The sequence below is a fragment of the Pimephales promelas genome, chromosome 15 (genome assembly GCF_988280905.1).
Source record: "Pimephales promelas chromosome 15, fPimPro1.hap1.1, whole genome shotgun sequence".
Taxonomy (NCBI): domain Eukaryota; kingdom Metazoa; phylum Chordata; class Actinopteri; order Cypriniformes; family Leuciscidae; genus Pimephales; species Pimephales promelas.
The window spans coordinates 26,849,295-26,868,191 of NC_142783.1; the positions used below are offsets into that span (position 1 = coordinate 26,849,295).

General features: G+C 34.6%; 1 protein-coding gene across 1 annotated transcript; it reads right to left on the reverse strand.

The window, feature by feature from the left end:
* Positions 1–292: 292 nt before the first annotated feature.
* On the reverse strand, positions 293–13,043 carry smyd2a (SET and MYND domain containing 2a). The gene is made up of 12 exons (XM_039677691.2): positions 12,611–13,043; positions 11,071–11,134; positions 7,596–7,706; positions 5,106–5,166; positions 4,566–4,690; positions 3,576–3,643; positions 3,387–3,489; positions 2,918–3,028; positions 2,118–2,241; positions 1,333–1,507; positions 1,106–1,214; positions 293–976 (listed from the first exon to the last, which is right to left on the reverse strand). Exons 1-12 carry the CDS (start codon positions 12,781–12,783, stop codon positions 893–895), a joined length of 1,308 nt encoding a protein of 435 aa, XP_039533625.1. The 5' UTR covers positions 12,784–13,043; the 3' UTR covers positions 293–892.
* Positions 13,044–18,897: the final 5,854 nt, after the last annotated feature.

The window sequence follows — 18,897 nt, forward strand, 5'->3', positions numbered from 1 at the left end:
CTGTAGAAAGATGAACGGCACCATACTGCTTCCAAAGGGCTCTGCCAAACACGTGCTCTGGGTCATAGCAGATGGTATGAGAGCCATATATGGATTTCATCACCATGGTTAATACTGCCAGGGATGCAACCCAGCTCAAGAAAAGACTTATGACAAAAACAATAGCAGATGATGATGATTAGAAGTCGCTGAATGTATTTGATGATACAATTCAGAGATAAATGTGTTATTTTGATGCTGGTTGCACATCTTAAATAGCTTGTATTCCACTAAAAAAATGCAATCCATAAAGTCAGTGTTTGTCAATAGGAATTTATTACTTTAGTGTTGTCGCATTAAATTTAATGTATTTTGCATGTGGCAGTCTGCATCTTTTTTTTTTTTGGTTTTGCCAATACTACCTGTCAAAATAGCACAATACTAAACAAACAAGAAACGTTTAACAAATAAGCAACAATGATAGTAACACTATGAAATGCACTGATTGATTGGAAGTCCAATATCTTAACAGTACCCATGAAATATTTTAATCAGTGCAAAAACAATAACCATGCAAACAGACAAGTAAAACATAATCAGAGACTTTCGCCTTATTGAGAATATATAAATGTATATTGTGTTGCTACAAGAGTGGGCAAAATGTTGTCAAAAACCTGGCATATATGAGGTATGCCCTTAGCCCTTCTTCTCAGAAAACAGTACAGCACATTTGCTCAAAGTGCAGACAATACAAGCAACAAAGTATCTCAGACTCAGGCCATCTATTTACAAAACTCATTTAAAATGACATCTCAAATAAACAGATCATTTTGACATCACTTTGTTTTTATATTCCCAGGAGAGGTATAAGACACATGCCAGTGTTTGATGCATATTCCTCCACGTTTTCCCATTATTTCTGGTCTTCTATTTCCTTTTTAATCTCAGCGATGTATGGGTGGTCCTTACCATGGGCAATGTCCATGATTGCAAGAGCCTGTGATAAATTCAGCCACAACAATTTATAAGCCTAGATGTCTCCAAAATATTTACAGCTTTTCTTATTCTTTTAGATTTCAAAAGGATGTCCACATCTAATATTACATTAGCACTGCTAACACCTTACCTTCTTTAAGGCTTTAACTCCTTGTGCACTTCTCTCAAGTCCTAGGTACAATCTTCCAAGTTTCAGGTACATAGATGCCACATTCAGTGAGTAAGGAGGGTAGTGCACACTAGAAAGATATGCGCATTGGACACTATTAGTAAAGTGGACACACTGTAAATTCTTACAGTGTAATTTTAAATTAAAATAAGTTTTAAAGACAGGAAACACATTGAACTCAGCATTACCTGTAGGGCTGGACAATTTTCTCGCCATATTTCATTGCTCCGTCCCAATCCTGCATATAGAGACAGACACCCATTGCCTGATACATCATATGCAGCATGTACACATTGGTTTCGGCAAAGATTGAACCCATTTTCTCCAGGCTTAGTTCACAGATTTCCAGCAGCTCACTGGGGGGTACTTAGCGGTCAAGGAACTTTTAGTCAAAACCACAACTTCAGGATATATACACTGGCATTCAAAGGTTCGGGGTCTGTGAAAAGTGTTTTGTGTTCACCAATGATTTGATTATGAATACAGTAAAAATAATAATATTGTTATATTTTCAGCATTTATTTTCCACTCTTACTTATTTTCTTATTTTCACATGATCCTTCTGAATTCTAATATTATTTGGTGCTCAAAAAACAACTTATAATCAATGCTGAAAACAGTTTATAGATTTCTAAAAAATATATAATTTGAATGCAGATCTTCTGAATAAAAGCAACAAATATAAAAAAAATATCTGACCCAAAAATGTTCAATGGTAGTGTATATTGTCTGACAAAGGGAGCTTGGTTTGATCTGCTCAGTCTATATTTTCTCAGACTTTTGTGACTTCAGCAATTGTGTTTTTAATAAAACACTAGTGCATGTTTTGTGACGCAATGTATCGCAAATGTTAGTATGGCTTCAAGAGTGGAGACTAAATATATCCCAGACCCCTTTGCTATATATTCAAAATATTGCCCGATATCACAGACAAAACTATAAAGAAAAAAAAGAACAGGCCAATGAAGGATATTTTTGTAGTGCTTTGCTCTCCTGAACTCTTCAATGATATTTCTGGCATACAAGACCATCTGTGTGATTTCCTCCTCTTCTGGAGGTGTGCTAAGCTTCTGACGGATCTCCATTTTGGCTTTGTCCTAAATAAAAAAAGGAGGCGTTATTCCACATATATCGACTTGAGTTCCCTAAGGGTTAATTTTTATCCATACTATTATTACATATAAAAAGGATGGGTCTCGGTTGGCTTCCAAACGAACTCTGGTGCGTTTCGACAGACATATGAACGCAACAAGGACCAAAGACATAGACAAACCAAAAACATGACGTGATGTCACCAGATGCGACCCTATAAAGGACAGAATGCTGAAGCATACCTGATTTTTTTTTCTCGTCCTAGGAGCCATAACAGTTCGGTAGAGGCGTCAGAAACGCCTTCTCCTTCGATCTTCGTTTGTGTGCAACAGAGGAATTCCTGACGCTGTTTTGACTCTACACATTTTACAAACTCTTTACGAGTTCTCAGCTGGACAAAATGCCATCATATGTACACACATATAAGGAGCACATTTAGCCGAGCACACAACATTGTTTTGGATATTCGGTAAGTTCAGTCGCAAAATACGTTGTTGTTTTTTTTGTTTTTGTTTTTGCGCTTTAGGCTCGGCCTTTAAAATGACAGTGTGAACGTTAAGCAAACCAGGAAAAAATCTATTATATTTTTTTGGGTTGGACCAAAATAACTGAACTAAAAGTGTAAACGCACCTGTACGGTATATGAAAAGTCATTTATTGAAGGGTTAAAATGACACTCACCTTTGATTTAGAGGTGCATTCTTTACAGTCACAGGTGAAGAAGTAAGAATCTTTCAACCGTTCAATTCTATCCTCTGTTGGATACAGGAGGTCAATGTAACTGTTGAAGATCTATCCCAGAGAAACAAAGAGGACCGTCACACAATATACAACAATTAAATTAGTAATGAGATGATTATGCAATGCTATAATAGATGTCAGAATTCAATACTGACTTTCTAGATAATACTGCATTTTACATGAGCATTTCCCATTACAATTTAATGAAAATGATTATAATGCTAAATAACAAACAAAGGCTTCCTGAATTTGACAATAAAAATCATGCAAAGTCTGGCCAGTCAGTGAAGATAAAATTTAGCATTACCGTATGTGTAATATTTTAGTCACTATTTAGTGTCAAACAATGGCAAGACATCCTGCAATACAATACAATATTAAGAACAAGCATAATATGGGCCTGTCTCACCTCATCTTCAGGGTTGATCTCCTGCACCGCTCTCACCTCGGCTACTGTACCTTTATACGTCACAATCACATTTGGACTACAACTGTGGTTCATCAGAGCAACACTACCATGGAAAGACATTCAATTACTATCAAGTACTTCATATATTTTGGTCAAGGAAGTGGTTTTGATTTCTAGTATGAGACTTACTCTTGAAAAACAGCAGAACCCAAATGAGACAGCTCTTCATCTTCAATGGTGAAGCCATTACAATTCACCTGTGATGTAAAAAGGAGGAATTAGCATAGACACACAGACTTGGAACTATAATCCACAAATAGGGTAACAAGGTTTTGGAACAAATGTCATGCTTTCTGAAGCGATAACTATTAGATTTGTTAGACTAACCTAGGATACTATCATTTTTTCAAAACCCATAGTACTTTCATTCTTCCATGGAAAATAAAAGAGAAGCCACGGTCACAATTCACTATCATCGCATTTTTTATTTCCATGTCTGACATTTTCCTTACTTTTCATACAAAAAATGAGAATTCATGTCATTCTAAACATGACTTTCTTTTTTAAGCAATTATTTTGAAGAATCTTGGCAAGTAACTAAACATTTTAGATACCACTGACATTGAAAACACTAATATATTTCCAAAATATCTTCTTTTATGTTGCACAAAACAGATTTTACAGGGTGAGTAAACAGTGACAATGTTCATTTTTGGGCGAACTATCCCTTTAAAATAAACACAGTAAACTTATTTTATATTTTAAGAAATATAAATACAATATATTTTTATAGATACGCATTCATACTTTATAAAGTGATTAGAATATAATCAGCTCTTATAATACTTAGTTTGCATGATTTTGTTGGCAATATAAAATAAAGCATTTTTTTAAATTCGGCTTTTTATTTAGAAGCAAAAAAACTTGCCGAGTTCATTTCTGTAAATTTATCTTCAAACAGTCACTTTCAATTACTCCATTACAAAATTTGATGAGTTATTATAATGTTGCAGCAAACATAAGATAGTACTTCAATTATTTCTTGTTTTACTGCATTTCTTCATTGATGCATGAAATTGATTAAATAGTATTTCTCTTTGTTCATTTATTGAAAAACATGCACAGCCCCAAAACTACACGCAAAAAAAAAAAAAAAAAAAACATCACAGTTTACTTTACCTGAGCAAAGAGTTCGGTAAGTGCTGCATTATCGGGAAAATCGAGATGCCGGGAGTAAAAGTGATGTAGTGCAGCAATGTCTGTATCATTCATCTCATTCTTCTCATCATCCATCTTGTCCAGATCTGACAAACATTGTAAAGAAAACGAAATTAGCATTTGATCTTCAAAAAGAGTCTAGTCTTACATAGTTAAGCCTATGTGCCACAAATTAGATAGAAGGTTTACAATATAATTGAATATCAGGGACAATAGCAGAAATAGCTCTCTTTTCATCAAACATGTTCTGACAAATTATTATTTATTTATTTTTTTGTCACATGGCTCCACCAGTTGCAATTTCAGACACAGACGAAGACTTTTAAGTCCTCCTCTAGGCGTCCTATATCTGTGACGGCCAACAGGGCAGATGGTAAGGGTCATTAAACAGGTGTGGAAAGTCAGCAGCCTTTTACTGACTTCAACTTCAAACCCTCTTTTAAGTAAAAGAAACGGACTTTGCATTTTTTAAACCTCATAAGGATACTGTTTGACACTTACGTGCTTCTAATTCTCTAAGAGTCAACACTCTTTCTGAAGGACTCCTTTCTGTCTGGCTTTTCTGGAAAACAAGAAAATGTTTAAAAGTTAGATGTGACATTCCTCGCAAACTGTCAAACATGCAAAACAAAACCTTGTTTCAGTGTTTGATGAGACCGAACAGTTTTCAGGCCAACTGTCTGAACGGGCACATGCTGTGTGACACAAAGCACCATGCCATGTGTCGGCAGAGTGAGTCACGGAGAGCTGCCGGGCCTGACACAGCCATAAAAAACACATGGTAGCACCATATGTGCCAGAGCAGCACTGAAAATTCTAGAACTAATTCTAAACTTAGACTAAATCATCAGCTGTGCACTGGATAGTACTGATTCTTAAATGACTGAATATTACTATTGGCGAACTATGCATCAGTGTGTTCAGAAAAAGAAAAGCCATCCAAGGTTAATCATCTGAAATTCCTTCAGACTCACTCTAGATGTGTCTGAAACTTGATAAATGCTACATTCACAAGCAACATATGGAGAGTGAAAGGCAACAAGGCACATCTAAATCCAATGTTTGTGTAACAGCCTGTCTAGTGAAACTCCTTGATCTGGTTGGATTCTGAAGACAACAGAGATGCGTGCGGTCTTCGCTGCCTATAATCTCACGATCAGGCGCATTAATAATAATAGCGTCGAAAGATGAGGCTAAAAGGAGCAAACTCATTTATAGATGTTTGGTTTAAAACAATTTCCATCATTGACATTTAAGTTTTTTTTAAGCAACTCAAGTTTGGTTTCATTAACTTTTTATTTATTTAAAGAAATAAATGCTTGTGTTCAAGCGAGGAAGGACTCATTATATGGATCAAAAGTGACAATTCATTCATGATGTTACAAAAGATTTCTATTTCAAATAAATGCTGTTCTTTTAAGCATTCGATTAATCAAAGAACCTGAAAAAAACATTGTTTCCACAAAAATATTATACAGCACAATGATTTAACACAGATAATAAGAAATATTTACTGGGCACTAAATCAGCCTGAGGCATAGGAAAATCAGCACAGGAAAAAAAACACATTTTAAAATCCATATTTGATCAAATAAATGCATCTTTGATGTGCATAACAGACAGATTTTAAACATTTAAAAATATTACCAACCCTGAGCAAGCCGCCTCTTCATCTATAACATTTTTTTTTTCTCAAAGCATTCAGACAAGTACAGTTGAAGGTTCTGAATGCATTACAAACTTAAAACTACATTCAAACTACAAAAAAAAAAAAAAAAAACCTAATTGGCAAGTGAGGAATGTGAGACCTGCACTAGACCTCTCTTACTCTCTGAACTGAAGTACTCATGAGTAGAGTGGCTGTAGCTATAGACATTAATACAGCAGAGCTGCCTCCTCAACATACTTCCACAGCCAAACAAACGTTTAAGATCTAACAGGCAATATAATTCTAGCAGATAAAATATCCACCTAGGCAAAGACTGTTAGTAAGCAAAATATCATTAAGTAGAGTAGTTCACTTTTGAAAAAACTTTTGCTGACAATTTACTCACCCCCATGTCATCCAAGATGTCCATGTCATTCTTTCTTCAGTCGAAAAGAAATTAAGGTTTTTGATGAAAACATTCCAGCATTTTTCTCCATATAATGCACTTCAGTGGGAACCAAACGGTTCAAGGTCCAAAAGACACTTTCAGTACAAACTGTTCAAAGGGCTATAAACGATTCCAGACGATGAAAATGAACGAATCTTTTTCAGAATCTTGGTTCATTCAATGAACGAAACCAACAAAATGACTCGGAAAAATATTTGTTCATTTTGTTGAATGAGTTTGAACAGGAGAGTCATGAACGTGCGTCACAGAACAGAGCAAGGCGAGTATTTGAGCTTATAAAACTTAAACTTGTTATTTATTTATTAAATGAGCAATCGTTTCGCATGATAAGACCCTTATTCATCGTCTGGAATCTTTTAAAGCCCTTTGAACAGTTTGTACTGAAAGTGTCTTTTGGACCTTGAACCATTTGGTTCCCACTGAAGTGCATTAAAATGCTGGAATGTTTTCATCAAAAACCTTAATTTCATTTCAACTGAAGAAAGAAAGACATGGACATCTTGGATGACATGGGGGTGAGTAAATTATCAGCAAAAGTTTTTTGAAAAGTGAACTACTCCTAAGTCCTAGTGAACTACTAAGTGTAATAATAATTGCATTTAATACGTGCATGAAAACTTACCCGGAAATAGGTGACTTCAGAGCACTGTTGTTATTTTTAACTAAAACTATTAAACTCATATTAGGTAACTGAAATAAAGCTGATATAAAATAAAAATAATATTTGATGAAACTTCACATTAGAAATTCTGAAATACTAAAACTGAGATAAAATAATAACAAGGCTACTGATAAAATAATTAAACATAATAAATAGCATTCTATAGTAAAGCTGAAAACAAAAAGTTATCCTGCAAAACCTGATTGTCCTCACCTGTTTGAGTATTATTCTGGCGACCAGTCGTACGGTTTCTGATGGACACCAGTTCTCTCCGTATGCGCACATGGCTGAGCACTCCAGCTTGTGCATGGACCAGTCTCCTCTCTGAGGAAAGTACAAGGCCATTGTTTATTTTCACACAAACTGGAAAAAAAGAGCATATTTTCATATTTCATCAACAGATGAATAATACACCCAGCATGAAGGGTCACAGTTCTCCTTTTTGAGATGATAGTCTACTGATATATCACAAGTCGGCTCGATTCAGTTTGATGAGTCATGCTTTCAAATGGTATGGAACCTCAAGGCGAATACGAGAATTCCTGAGAGATAAGACTATGAATTAGTCTCAGCCTGCCTCACAGGCTACTGGGCGACGAATAAACTAAATCCTGCACTCTGGCGAGCAAACAGAAACTGATCCCTAATGCATTTGAGACGGATTGTCATAGCAACAGCGTGGCCAGAACGCCTTTCAGCTCAATTTAGGACTAGAGCAACAACCAAGTCCCTTAAAATAAACAAGGCTACGCAGATTTTCTCCATGATCACTGCTTTAATTATATTGGTCTGCTGTTCTTTTTTTGTACCTTTGCTTTTTATATTTAAATGGGCAACAGTGTGTAATTTCTTTGCCAAAAACAACCATTTATAGTTTCCCTTTCAACAGTATAAACACTGAGGTGCTATCAAATCATTGTTCTGCTGCAAGTCTTAGATCATTGATGTGATTTTGAGGCGGGACTTCCTGTGTGTCATTTAGCAGGGAATAGAGCGTTGCATTTTAGATAAAGTAAAAATGCTTTCCGTTTTAATGTTGGAGGAACTGATTTAGATTTTAATGATAATGCATAAACCTTACATTTTTACAAACTACCTTACTTCATGATTATACGTTACAGGGTTAGCCTCACACAAAATAAAAAATTCTGTCATCATCATGGCGTTCCAAACGATATTTGTTCATCCTCAAATCACGGTCTCTCCATTGAGTCCATGAAATCTTTTTTTCGTCCTTCAAAAGTTCATAAAGAGATTGTAAAACTGATCCATATTAATTGAGCAGTGTAGTCCACTACACATTTTCTGAAGAGACATGTTCGCTTTTTATATGATGAACAGCTTTTAATATTCACATGAATCAACAGACACATCAGACATGGTAAACAGAAGCTCAAGCATGTTTGCTTGATGTGCGAGAACCAATGAGGTTCATTCTTGTGTTACGCAGCACGTTTGAGCTTCCACAAGAACCAATGAGGTTTGTCAAGCAAGTAAGGTTGAGCTTCTGTTTATGTAGGCTGATCAATGTTTATATGTGAATAAAAGCCTAAATTCAGAGCAAGGATCCACAGAGGACGAGCCTGAATTGGAACAGGTTAAAACCGTATGATGATGGATAGGCTGATTCTAACGGCACAACTTGTAAGGCGCGGAAAAACAGCAGGGACAAGAGAGAAGGGACTTGTGGTAGAGTGCAAATGGATTATTGATGATCTTTATTTTCTGTGCTGGATTTTCGACTCTGCTTGGCACTCACCCGCAATGATCAATTACAGAGCTGTCATTCTGGCTGTGGTTTCTACAGAGAACGATCCCTGTTTCTCATCCTGGAGGAACTCATAAATGAGGAACTATGTCAACTGTGCTTTGTCTTATACAAAGTTGATGAGATGAAATAAATATTGTAAAGCCTTTTAGAACAGTCAAAAGTCAATATATAAATTAAAAATTACAATTCAAATGTTTGGGGCTGGTAAGATAGTTTTTTTATGTCTCCTTTAAGTCTCTAATATGCTTATGCTTTATATTTCCACAGTATGCAGGTAAGACCTTCCGGATTTATGAATGAACTGCTCGTTTTAAAATCTTCCCGGTCTACCGATATTTGTTATGATGCGCTTTCGTTAACGCTATAATACGTAAATCCACTTCACCAACAAATTACTTTCCGACAGTGATGCCATAGAATTAAAGGAGTAGTTCACTTTTGGAAAAACTTTTGCTGATAATTTACTCACCCCCATGTCACCCAAGATGTCCATGTCTTTCTTTCTTCAGTCGAAAAGAAATGAAGGTTTTTGATGAAAACATTCCAGGATTTTTCTCCATATAATTCACTTCAGTGGGAACCAAACGGTTCAAGGTCCAAAAGACTTTTAATACAAACTGCAAAGGGCTTTAAACGATTCCAGACGATGAATAAGGGTCTTATCATGCGAAACGATCGCTCATTTAAAAACAAAAAACAAAACAAAGTTTAAGTTTTATAGGCTCAAACGGTCGCCCTGCTCTGTTCTGTGATGCGCGTTTGTGACTCTTCTGTTCGAAATCGTTTATCAAAGTGAACAAATCTTTTTTCGTGTCATTTGGTTCATTCAACGAACGAAATGAACAAATTGACTCGGAAAAAAATTTCAAACAGGAGAGAGTCACGAACATGCGTCACAGAGCAGAGCAAGGCGAGCATTTGAGCTTATAAAACTTAAACTTTGTTATTTATTTATTAAATGAGCGATCGTTTTGCTTGATAAGACCATTATTCATCATCTGGAATCGTTTAAAGCCCTTTGAACAGTTTGCAGATTGCACTGAAACTGTCTTTTGAACCTTGAACCGTTTGGTTCCCACTGAAGTGCATTATATGGAGAAAAATGCTGGAATATTTTCATTAAAAACCTTAATTTCTTTTCGACTGAAGAAAGAATGACATGGACATCTTGAATGATATGGGGGTAAGTAAATTATCAGCAACAGTTTTTTCAAAAGTGAACTACTCCTTTAAACAGAACTTTGACGGCCTGTTTAATTCTTAAAAAAAAAAAACGAATTCTTTCTTTAAATTAATGGCCAAAATGCATAAGTTTTTCGTTTTTAGTTTAAAACGGTGTTGTATATATTTCGTAAAAAATATACAACAATTTATTTATTTATATATAAACTGTCCAGAATCCCCACGACCCTACATTTGATTAGAATGGATGGATTAAATCTAGTATCAGATATGTAGCAAAGGGTGGTTGCGCTGCTAACACAAAGCCTTCAGGTTTGATTCCAGATAAAGTGAATGCATTAACTGTGGATTTCATTCTGAGACTATGCTATTCTGGCTCATACACAGGACAAGCACTTCAACAAGCGTTGCTCCAGTGGGACCATCCTCACAATTAGAGCACTGTAGTGTAAGTACTAAGTGTTGGGAAAAAAAGCTCTGATATATGCTGACAGAGCTAAATGAACTTTATAAAACAGGTCGTTATGGCCGTGGTTTCTGATTGGTCAATACAGTGTTTCAGCGTACTGTAGGTCTCTGTGTTCCACAGCATATAGGAAATAATGATGTGTAAGTAAATAATGACAGAATTTTCTTTTCTTGTTTTTGGTGAACTATTTCTGTAATGGAGCAAATCCACAAACAGAGAGACTATGATGTCGTTTCCCTCAACAAAATGCACAAACACAGACTTACCTGACACTCTACATTGCAGTAATAGGCCTGTTTACATTTTCCACACTTCGACAGCCCTTCTCTCCTGTGAATAAAATGACAAAAAAAGTTATTTTTTTTTATATGATCCTCAAATCACATTTCAGCATGCCACCGTTTCCCTCTATGTTAAAGTTAATGAAAATCCTGTCATTATTTACCGGTATGCCTTTTAAAACCGTAATAATTTCATTCTTCACTAGAGCACAAAAGATTTTTTGCCACGGTCACCATTAAGTTTCAATGACTGCATCTTATTTCTGTCATTCTCTCAGCCTTAAGTTTATTAAAAAATAAAAATCATGTCATAATTTCCTCACCCGGTCCAACCACATACGACTTTCTCCTGCAGAACATACAATAAGATATTTTGAAGAATGTTGGTAATAACAATACAGTTTTAGTTAAAACACTTGGTTACCCTGAAAACACTTAGTTATATCTCAAAAATGTCTAATTTTTTTAAGTTCCATAAAAATAGGTAATTCTTACAGTTTTAAAAAGGTGAGTAAACAATGACAGAATGATCATTTTAGCTAAACTATCCCTTATAAAGTTGGATTAAACCACTTGTTTCACTTGGATGTCTTTATGAAGATAGAAATAGAGATAGAGAGAAATCTGTAAATAATCATTAAAAATATCTTAATTTGCGTTTCGAAGATGAACACAAGTCTTATAGTTGTGGAACGACATGAGGGTTCGTTAATGATGACACAATGTTCATTTACAATACATCCCCAGAGAGAAGATTTCACCAGAAGGTCCAGTTTGTACATTTTGATTAAACATATAAGATGAATTAACTACAAAACATATGCAAGGATAAATCACTCACAATGAGATCTATAACAAGCAATTAGAAAACAGATAAGGTGATTTTTTCTTGCATACAAACTTGAACATCTCCATTCTTATTCAATGGAACAAAGTCATACATCACCTTCATTGCAACAATACAAAAGTGCAAAAAGTTCACCATTGACAAATGCATCACACCAAAAGCTCTCATTTAAGTCTATAATACAATCGTTTACATTGTCTTGTGTTTACATGCTTATGATAGATGTATTGCCATTGTATCTAGTGGACGTCATGTAGTGTAGTTAACATCACACACGTCTGCTGTAAAAATCTACAGACTGACTGTCTGAAAAGAAAGATTTCACTAGACATTCATGCACAGCACTCAGTGTCCGTGTTGGAGGTGTGTAAAGTGGGTCACCCTTCACAGTGCATGACCCAGCCGCATTCAAACGCAGAGAAAATAGAAAGCATGTGCCAGCCATCTTTAAGAGGGACAAGCCTTGTAGTGAATGCAGATTAGCTTCCTGTCAAATATGCCATGATCAAAACAAAGTTGATCAAGAACTATTATAAAAGTTAACAACAATTATTACAAAGCTCTTGATGTACGTGCATGCATTGTCAAAATAACCACCGTGCACCACAACAAGTCAGGAGGATCTAGTCTCGTACACAAAGTGTCAGACGTGGACTTAAAAGGAGCGCTGAGTCTGACCTGGTAAAGCAGTATTCGCAGTGTCCGCCTCTCTCGTTCACTGTCAGCACGTAAGCATACGCCGGACAGGCGAACACTAGATCACCAACTTTGAAATGCTTGGTGGCTTTGAGTCCCCGGCCTTTACCGGGGCTCAGAAATCTTTCAGTACCCTCAATTCCCTCGGTTTTCATTGCTCTTGACCTGCTGCTCGCGTGTCACACTTCCTTGCATTCGCCAGAAAGCGGTGCCTCGCTCTCAATAGGTTTTGTTAGTGACTGCGGCAAGTGTAGTGACGCCACTATTACACCACATGTTCAGCGAAAAGACTCCGAACAACGGGCTGCACCAGAAGACAGGCGGCTTACGGCAATGCCCCACACGCCCAGCGGTCCTAAAGCCCGTCAGCGAGCAGCGTCCACCACCGGCCTACCTCGATAGTTGACTTCATGGCGCCATCGCGTGGTCATCAGGGGAAAGTGCGAGCCATTTGAGATTGTGAAACATTCAAATTGATCTCCTAAAATAAAAATTATATATAAAAAATACGATAATAATAATAATAATAATAATAAAAACCTCGCCATGAAATCAAAGCTAAAATAGTTTCTAATAGCAATCTAATAGCTCGCAATCTTTAATCAAAACAACTTCCCTTTCCTCTTGCAAAGTCCTTTATATGTATATATATATATATATATATATATATATATATATATATATATATATATATATATATATATATATATATATATATATATATCTTAAGTTGCTTTAACCCAGTAAATAGTCATTTTGAAATGTTATTAATAATATTAAATGTGAATTATAATTCTTTCTTTCCTTACAGTTTTTTTTATTTATTTATTTTTTTACCTCAAACAGACAAAGTGAGCTGATTTCTCCATAATACAGTTGGCTGTTCTTTTTAATGTGTGCTTCCATCTGCTGACCATATAGTGCACTGCTACTGTAACTCTTGAAACATGCTCTCCAATACCTCCATCTGCTGGCAAGAGCGAGTTACACTCATTTATCGCTTGGTCCCACTGGGATTGTTGTTTTTTCTAATGTCCTGGATGTTGTACCTAAGAATTATTGAATTTCAATTAGGTTTGCGACATCAGAAGAAATTAAACCCTGAAAGAATTTATCTGTTAAGGCAGAGGAGTTTCTGCTGTGAACATGAATGTTGTTTTCCAGTATCGATCTGAATATATTTTGGCAAATAATTGTGTGTGGAAAAATTTCAATTTCAAATTTCAATAATAATAAGCAGAAGGAGCCAAATGGTCAATACCTGAATGACAAACAAAAACTAACCACTGCATCAATTAGTTTTTTTTTTTTTTTTTTTTTTTTTTTTTACAAAAGCAACCCTAAAAACAAAGATGTTTCAGCTTTTCATTTCAAAATGGTTCTAGCCGATCCTACATTAAAGGGTGGTTAATGGTAGGCCAGTATTCACATGCAAATCATCAATTAGTCCAATTGGCAAAGTTACAGATCAGCTCTTTGTGTTAAGTTATCATCAGAGTTGAATAATTCATCACAATTGTTCATCATGTAATAAAAGCAATAGCTTTTGGCCCCTAAATCAATATATACATATAATATATTGATTTAGGGGCCAAAAGCACACACTGTGTATACTGTACTGTGTATTTGTGTGTGTATATATATATATATATATATATATATATATATATACACTGTGTAGTGCTGGGTAGATTACTTACAATCAGTAATTCAGTACTGAATACAAATTGCTATGAGAATTGTATTAGTACTGTAATCTTGCACATTTTAGGTAATATAATCTGATTAATTTTTGATTACTTTTGATACTTGTTTATCATATTGATTTGAATACAATAAGCTTGTAACATATTGATATAAAAATTTATCAACAACGTGAAATGCATTTAAACATATGTCAGGCGTTCTCAAACTGGGGTTTGTGCAGGAACTGCAGGGTTTTTGGAAATTGATGAAATGCTAATGATTAATTAAATCCTTTAAAAATAATAATTAAAAAAATATTTAAAATTTTATATTTATTTTAAAATAAAACAATGTAAAATAAAACGCTTACAAATATATATATATTACTTGTTTATGCTGAATTTTCCATGTAATTATAGCTACCTAACTAATGACCATTCTTGTGTAATTCTACAAAACTGTAAGACTGCAATTTGTGTTGCAGTTTGACTCCTGTGGGTCTCCAACATGCCTTAGTTTCATCTCAGTCAGATTCATTTGTAATACATTTTACAAGTTATTCCAAGCTCTTTGGGAAGGATCAAAGATTAAGAAATGACTCACGAATATTCCCTATTCTTCTCTGTATTAAAATTTCATAAAAGCACCTTTCAGATAAACACAAGGATCTGACACAAACATGCACCTAAAGGATTTATCCAACCCTGCAGACCAATCAAAATGTTTTTTTTTCTTAGTAGTTCTAATCTAAAGACACAACCCTCTATAATACCATCAAGGCAAAGAAGAATACACCTATCCATTTGTGAATAATGCTATAATTTTCATTTCTTTTCTTGATTAATGTGTAACCCAATGTTTCTTGGGATATAACCCCCCCTCTGTTTGGCATTCCCCCAGTCGTCATGTCCCAAATACTAAATCAGTTTTCATATTAGCAAGGGCAGAGCCTATGGGAATAATAATAATATTTTTTTCTAATAAAAGGAAGATGGATTAGATAGTCAGGATTGTCATTTTGAATGAAAGAAAATGATAAGGAATGAAAAAAAATATATAAGTAGATTTAGTTCCGAAGGAGACTCAGATATGATAAAATGCTTCAATCTGTGCAGATGACAGAGAGCAGTCTGAACCCTTAAATCTCCCCATAACAAACATGTAGGGCTTAATGCTACACTCTGAGTTCAATTAGTTTGAACCCTGAATGCAGAAATGCTTTTTTCTTTTGTTGTCTGCAGTTTTCTCAACCTAGTAGATGTTCAGGTACACACACCCCTTGTATGGGGATATAGGTTACTTGTAATATGAGGTAACTTCTCGGGTTAAGGTTAGGTTTAGGAGTAGGCTTTTTTGTGACTACTATAATAAATACAATAGTAAGTACTTGGGCTCAGGACTTGCATAATAAAGTGTTACCATAATATACATTAATTTTCAGTGTCTTCTGTAAAGGAATCACTGTTCACAAATGCACTTGCAAAAAAATCCTGTGTTCATTTCACACACTGTTCTTCCATGTTCCCTTTAGGGCACATCTTAGTTTCACATGATTCTTCTAACAGCAGCTGTTGCAGACATGAGTAATGTGCGATTGTTGGCCCATAACGTGCTTTAAGAAAATTCCCTGCAGTTGTAGGCGCTGCTGTGTTATTATGCCGCTCAGATTGAGTGCCAAACCTGTGGTCTCCTATCACCACTCTGATCTTTGTGTTCACCATGGAGCTTTGAATTCAACTGATTCCCTCAAAACAGGTGCACATCTGACCTCAGTTGAAGTCAGAGATGGTCTCACTTCTGCTTTGAGTGTCAAAATTAGCATGATACTGTTAAGCACCTTTACACCTGTGACATTTACATTTTTCATGAGTTCTGAAAGGGCGCTGCACATCATATCCAAAGGTGTTTAAAGTCTAAGTTTTGGTTAGTGCTTTTTTTTTTAAACATACACTTTTGTTTATTTATTTAATCATCAAATTGTTTATTTAATTTGACTAGGGCATCATTGGGTACAAGAAAAAATATTTTTGTGTCAATTGTAAAGTATCAATCTATTTACATTGAGAAAATAGTCAGATTTAATAATACAAGAAATAAGAAGCTTCAAATATGACCATACTTCAAATATCATTGGTTTACTAAATATTATACATTAGTATTAATTTTAAATGTTATGTGGTTCTAATTATTTTAATAATAATAATAATTAAATGGGTTAAATCATTTATTAAAATGTTTGTATCAATATAAAATTCAATAGCAGTCTTGAAAGAATGTTCATTAAATATTTGTTGCAGTTGTCAAAGATATAAAATCTTGTACAGCTACTCGTGACAGCGTGAGCACCTGTCATTCACGTTAACTCAAGGATATAAATTAAATTCTAATGTATATAACTTCATATTGGACATTGAAATTAAACATTTTAGTATATATGCCACAAATTCGTTTTAACTAAGGGTAGATGCTTAAATTATTTTCTGATCTCAAATAAGAAAATGTAAAGCAAAATTAAGGAATTAATGTAGGCCCTGCTGTGCTTCCACAAGTCTCCCTTGAGCTGATGAGAGCAGTTTTCTTTAATTCCTCCACCACAATCATTTTATTAATATGGGTAAAACGGGACATCTGGACATTTAAATGCAAGCCACTATGTGTGCGAAACAGATGCTGCTTTATAGCCATTTACAGATGTTCCAATGACCTGTTTCATATGGATGAGGACATTTCTTGTTTAACAAGATCAATATTGGAAATAAATAATTTCTAATGATTAAGATGCCCTATTTCTGTTATAGTTTAATATTTTTTATGGCAAATTTCTCTATCAAGCATTTTCTGCAGATTTTCTGGCACGTCTCAGTTGATGTGAGGAATGGACTCAAGCATGATTTGTTGTACTTGCCTTTGTATAAGCATTTGGTTTGTTCCAAAAAAAAAAAATCATCCCATCATGGAGTAGAAGGACCTAATATTATTGAACTGGTACAGATTTGATGAATTGACCATGTTCTTGTGTGCTTATCTTTTGATTGAATGAAAAGGATGAGATTGTCTGGAGAGAGGGGGGAGGCTTCTTTGTGGATTAAACACAAAGACCGAAGCATCCTCGTCAGAAAATATTACATTTACCAAATGTCTTCATTGCGCCTGGATAGATTGCATTTAGTTTATTGCTGTTACATCATGAAATCCTTTCAAGTCCTCCTGGGATAGGTGATGTTCATAAGGGAACGTTGTGTAACCCCTTATACTGTTTATCAAAAATTAAATTGCTTCTATATTGTTTTGGCATGGGTTTAGCCACAGCTAATAGCATCGGAATTTTCAGCAGTCATTACTCCAGTCTTTAGTGTCACATGATCCTTCAGAAATCATTCTAATATGCTGATTTGTTGCTCAAGCAACCTTTCTAGTTCTCTCATCAATAACATTTTAAAAGAACAGCACTTTTTTGACAGAAATATTTAATTAAAAGCATTTGAAACCAAAGGAACATGTTATATATATATATATATATATATATATATATATATATATATATTGTTTAAGCATCTACCCTTAGTTAAAACGAATTTGTTACATGCGTGTTAGCTTTGATGTTTATTTTTAATATATATATATATATATATATATATATACTCTAAAAAATGCTGTTTTTTTTTGGTCAAATATGGACAAACTCAATTGTTGGATTAAAAAATTTAATTTATAAATTTAGGTTTGTCCATATTTGACCTAAAATTGGGTTAAAATAACCCAGCATTTTTTAGACTATGTATATATATATATATATATATATATATATAATCTTGTCTTAAGTGTCCTAACATTATTGGGGTCACCGTAGATGAAAACCATTGGTAGACCTGAGCCTAATCTTGGGTTAGATTAGTGCTTCAATCTTGGGCTTATGAGATAAGAAGATCATTTGATTAGAAAATACAAAAACAATATGTCTCACAATGTAAATTCTGAAGTCTCTTAATCCAGTCATTGACTTTCTTTTACCGTATCTCTCAAAGGTACCTCATCCACAAATACAATGGTCACAGTACACTCAAAAAACAAAAAAGCGTTCATTGGGCTTCTATACAGTATATGAAGCATAGGTTTTTATGCTAAAATGTTTCTATAATGACAAGAAAGAACCCGTTTGGCACAAAAGGCTATTATTCATTCATATATTGCATTATTCTGCAACGTTTTATTGTTGTAATTAAATTATTGTTTATTAAACTGTCGTAGTAACTTAATATCACATTTTAATCATGCTGATTTTTGGAGGAGAAAAACTGAAATGGCACTCGTCGTGTGATATTCATTAACTACATAAAATGATATAAAATACATTTTCTAACCCCCATATCTTGAATTTTGTGATCATTCACATGCATTCATAAATCCATTGTAGGGTCTTGATGTTTGTCAATAATATGAAATATTTAATCCGGAACAAATGATAATGAATGAACCCAAAAGGTTCCATATAGTTATCATTATTGAACCCTTAAAAAGGGTTCTGTATAGAACCTTATAGGGGTTCCAAATACGTAGCACTGATAGAACCTTTTAAGGTTCTA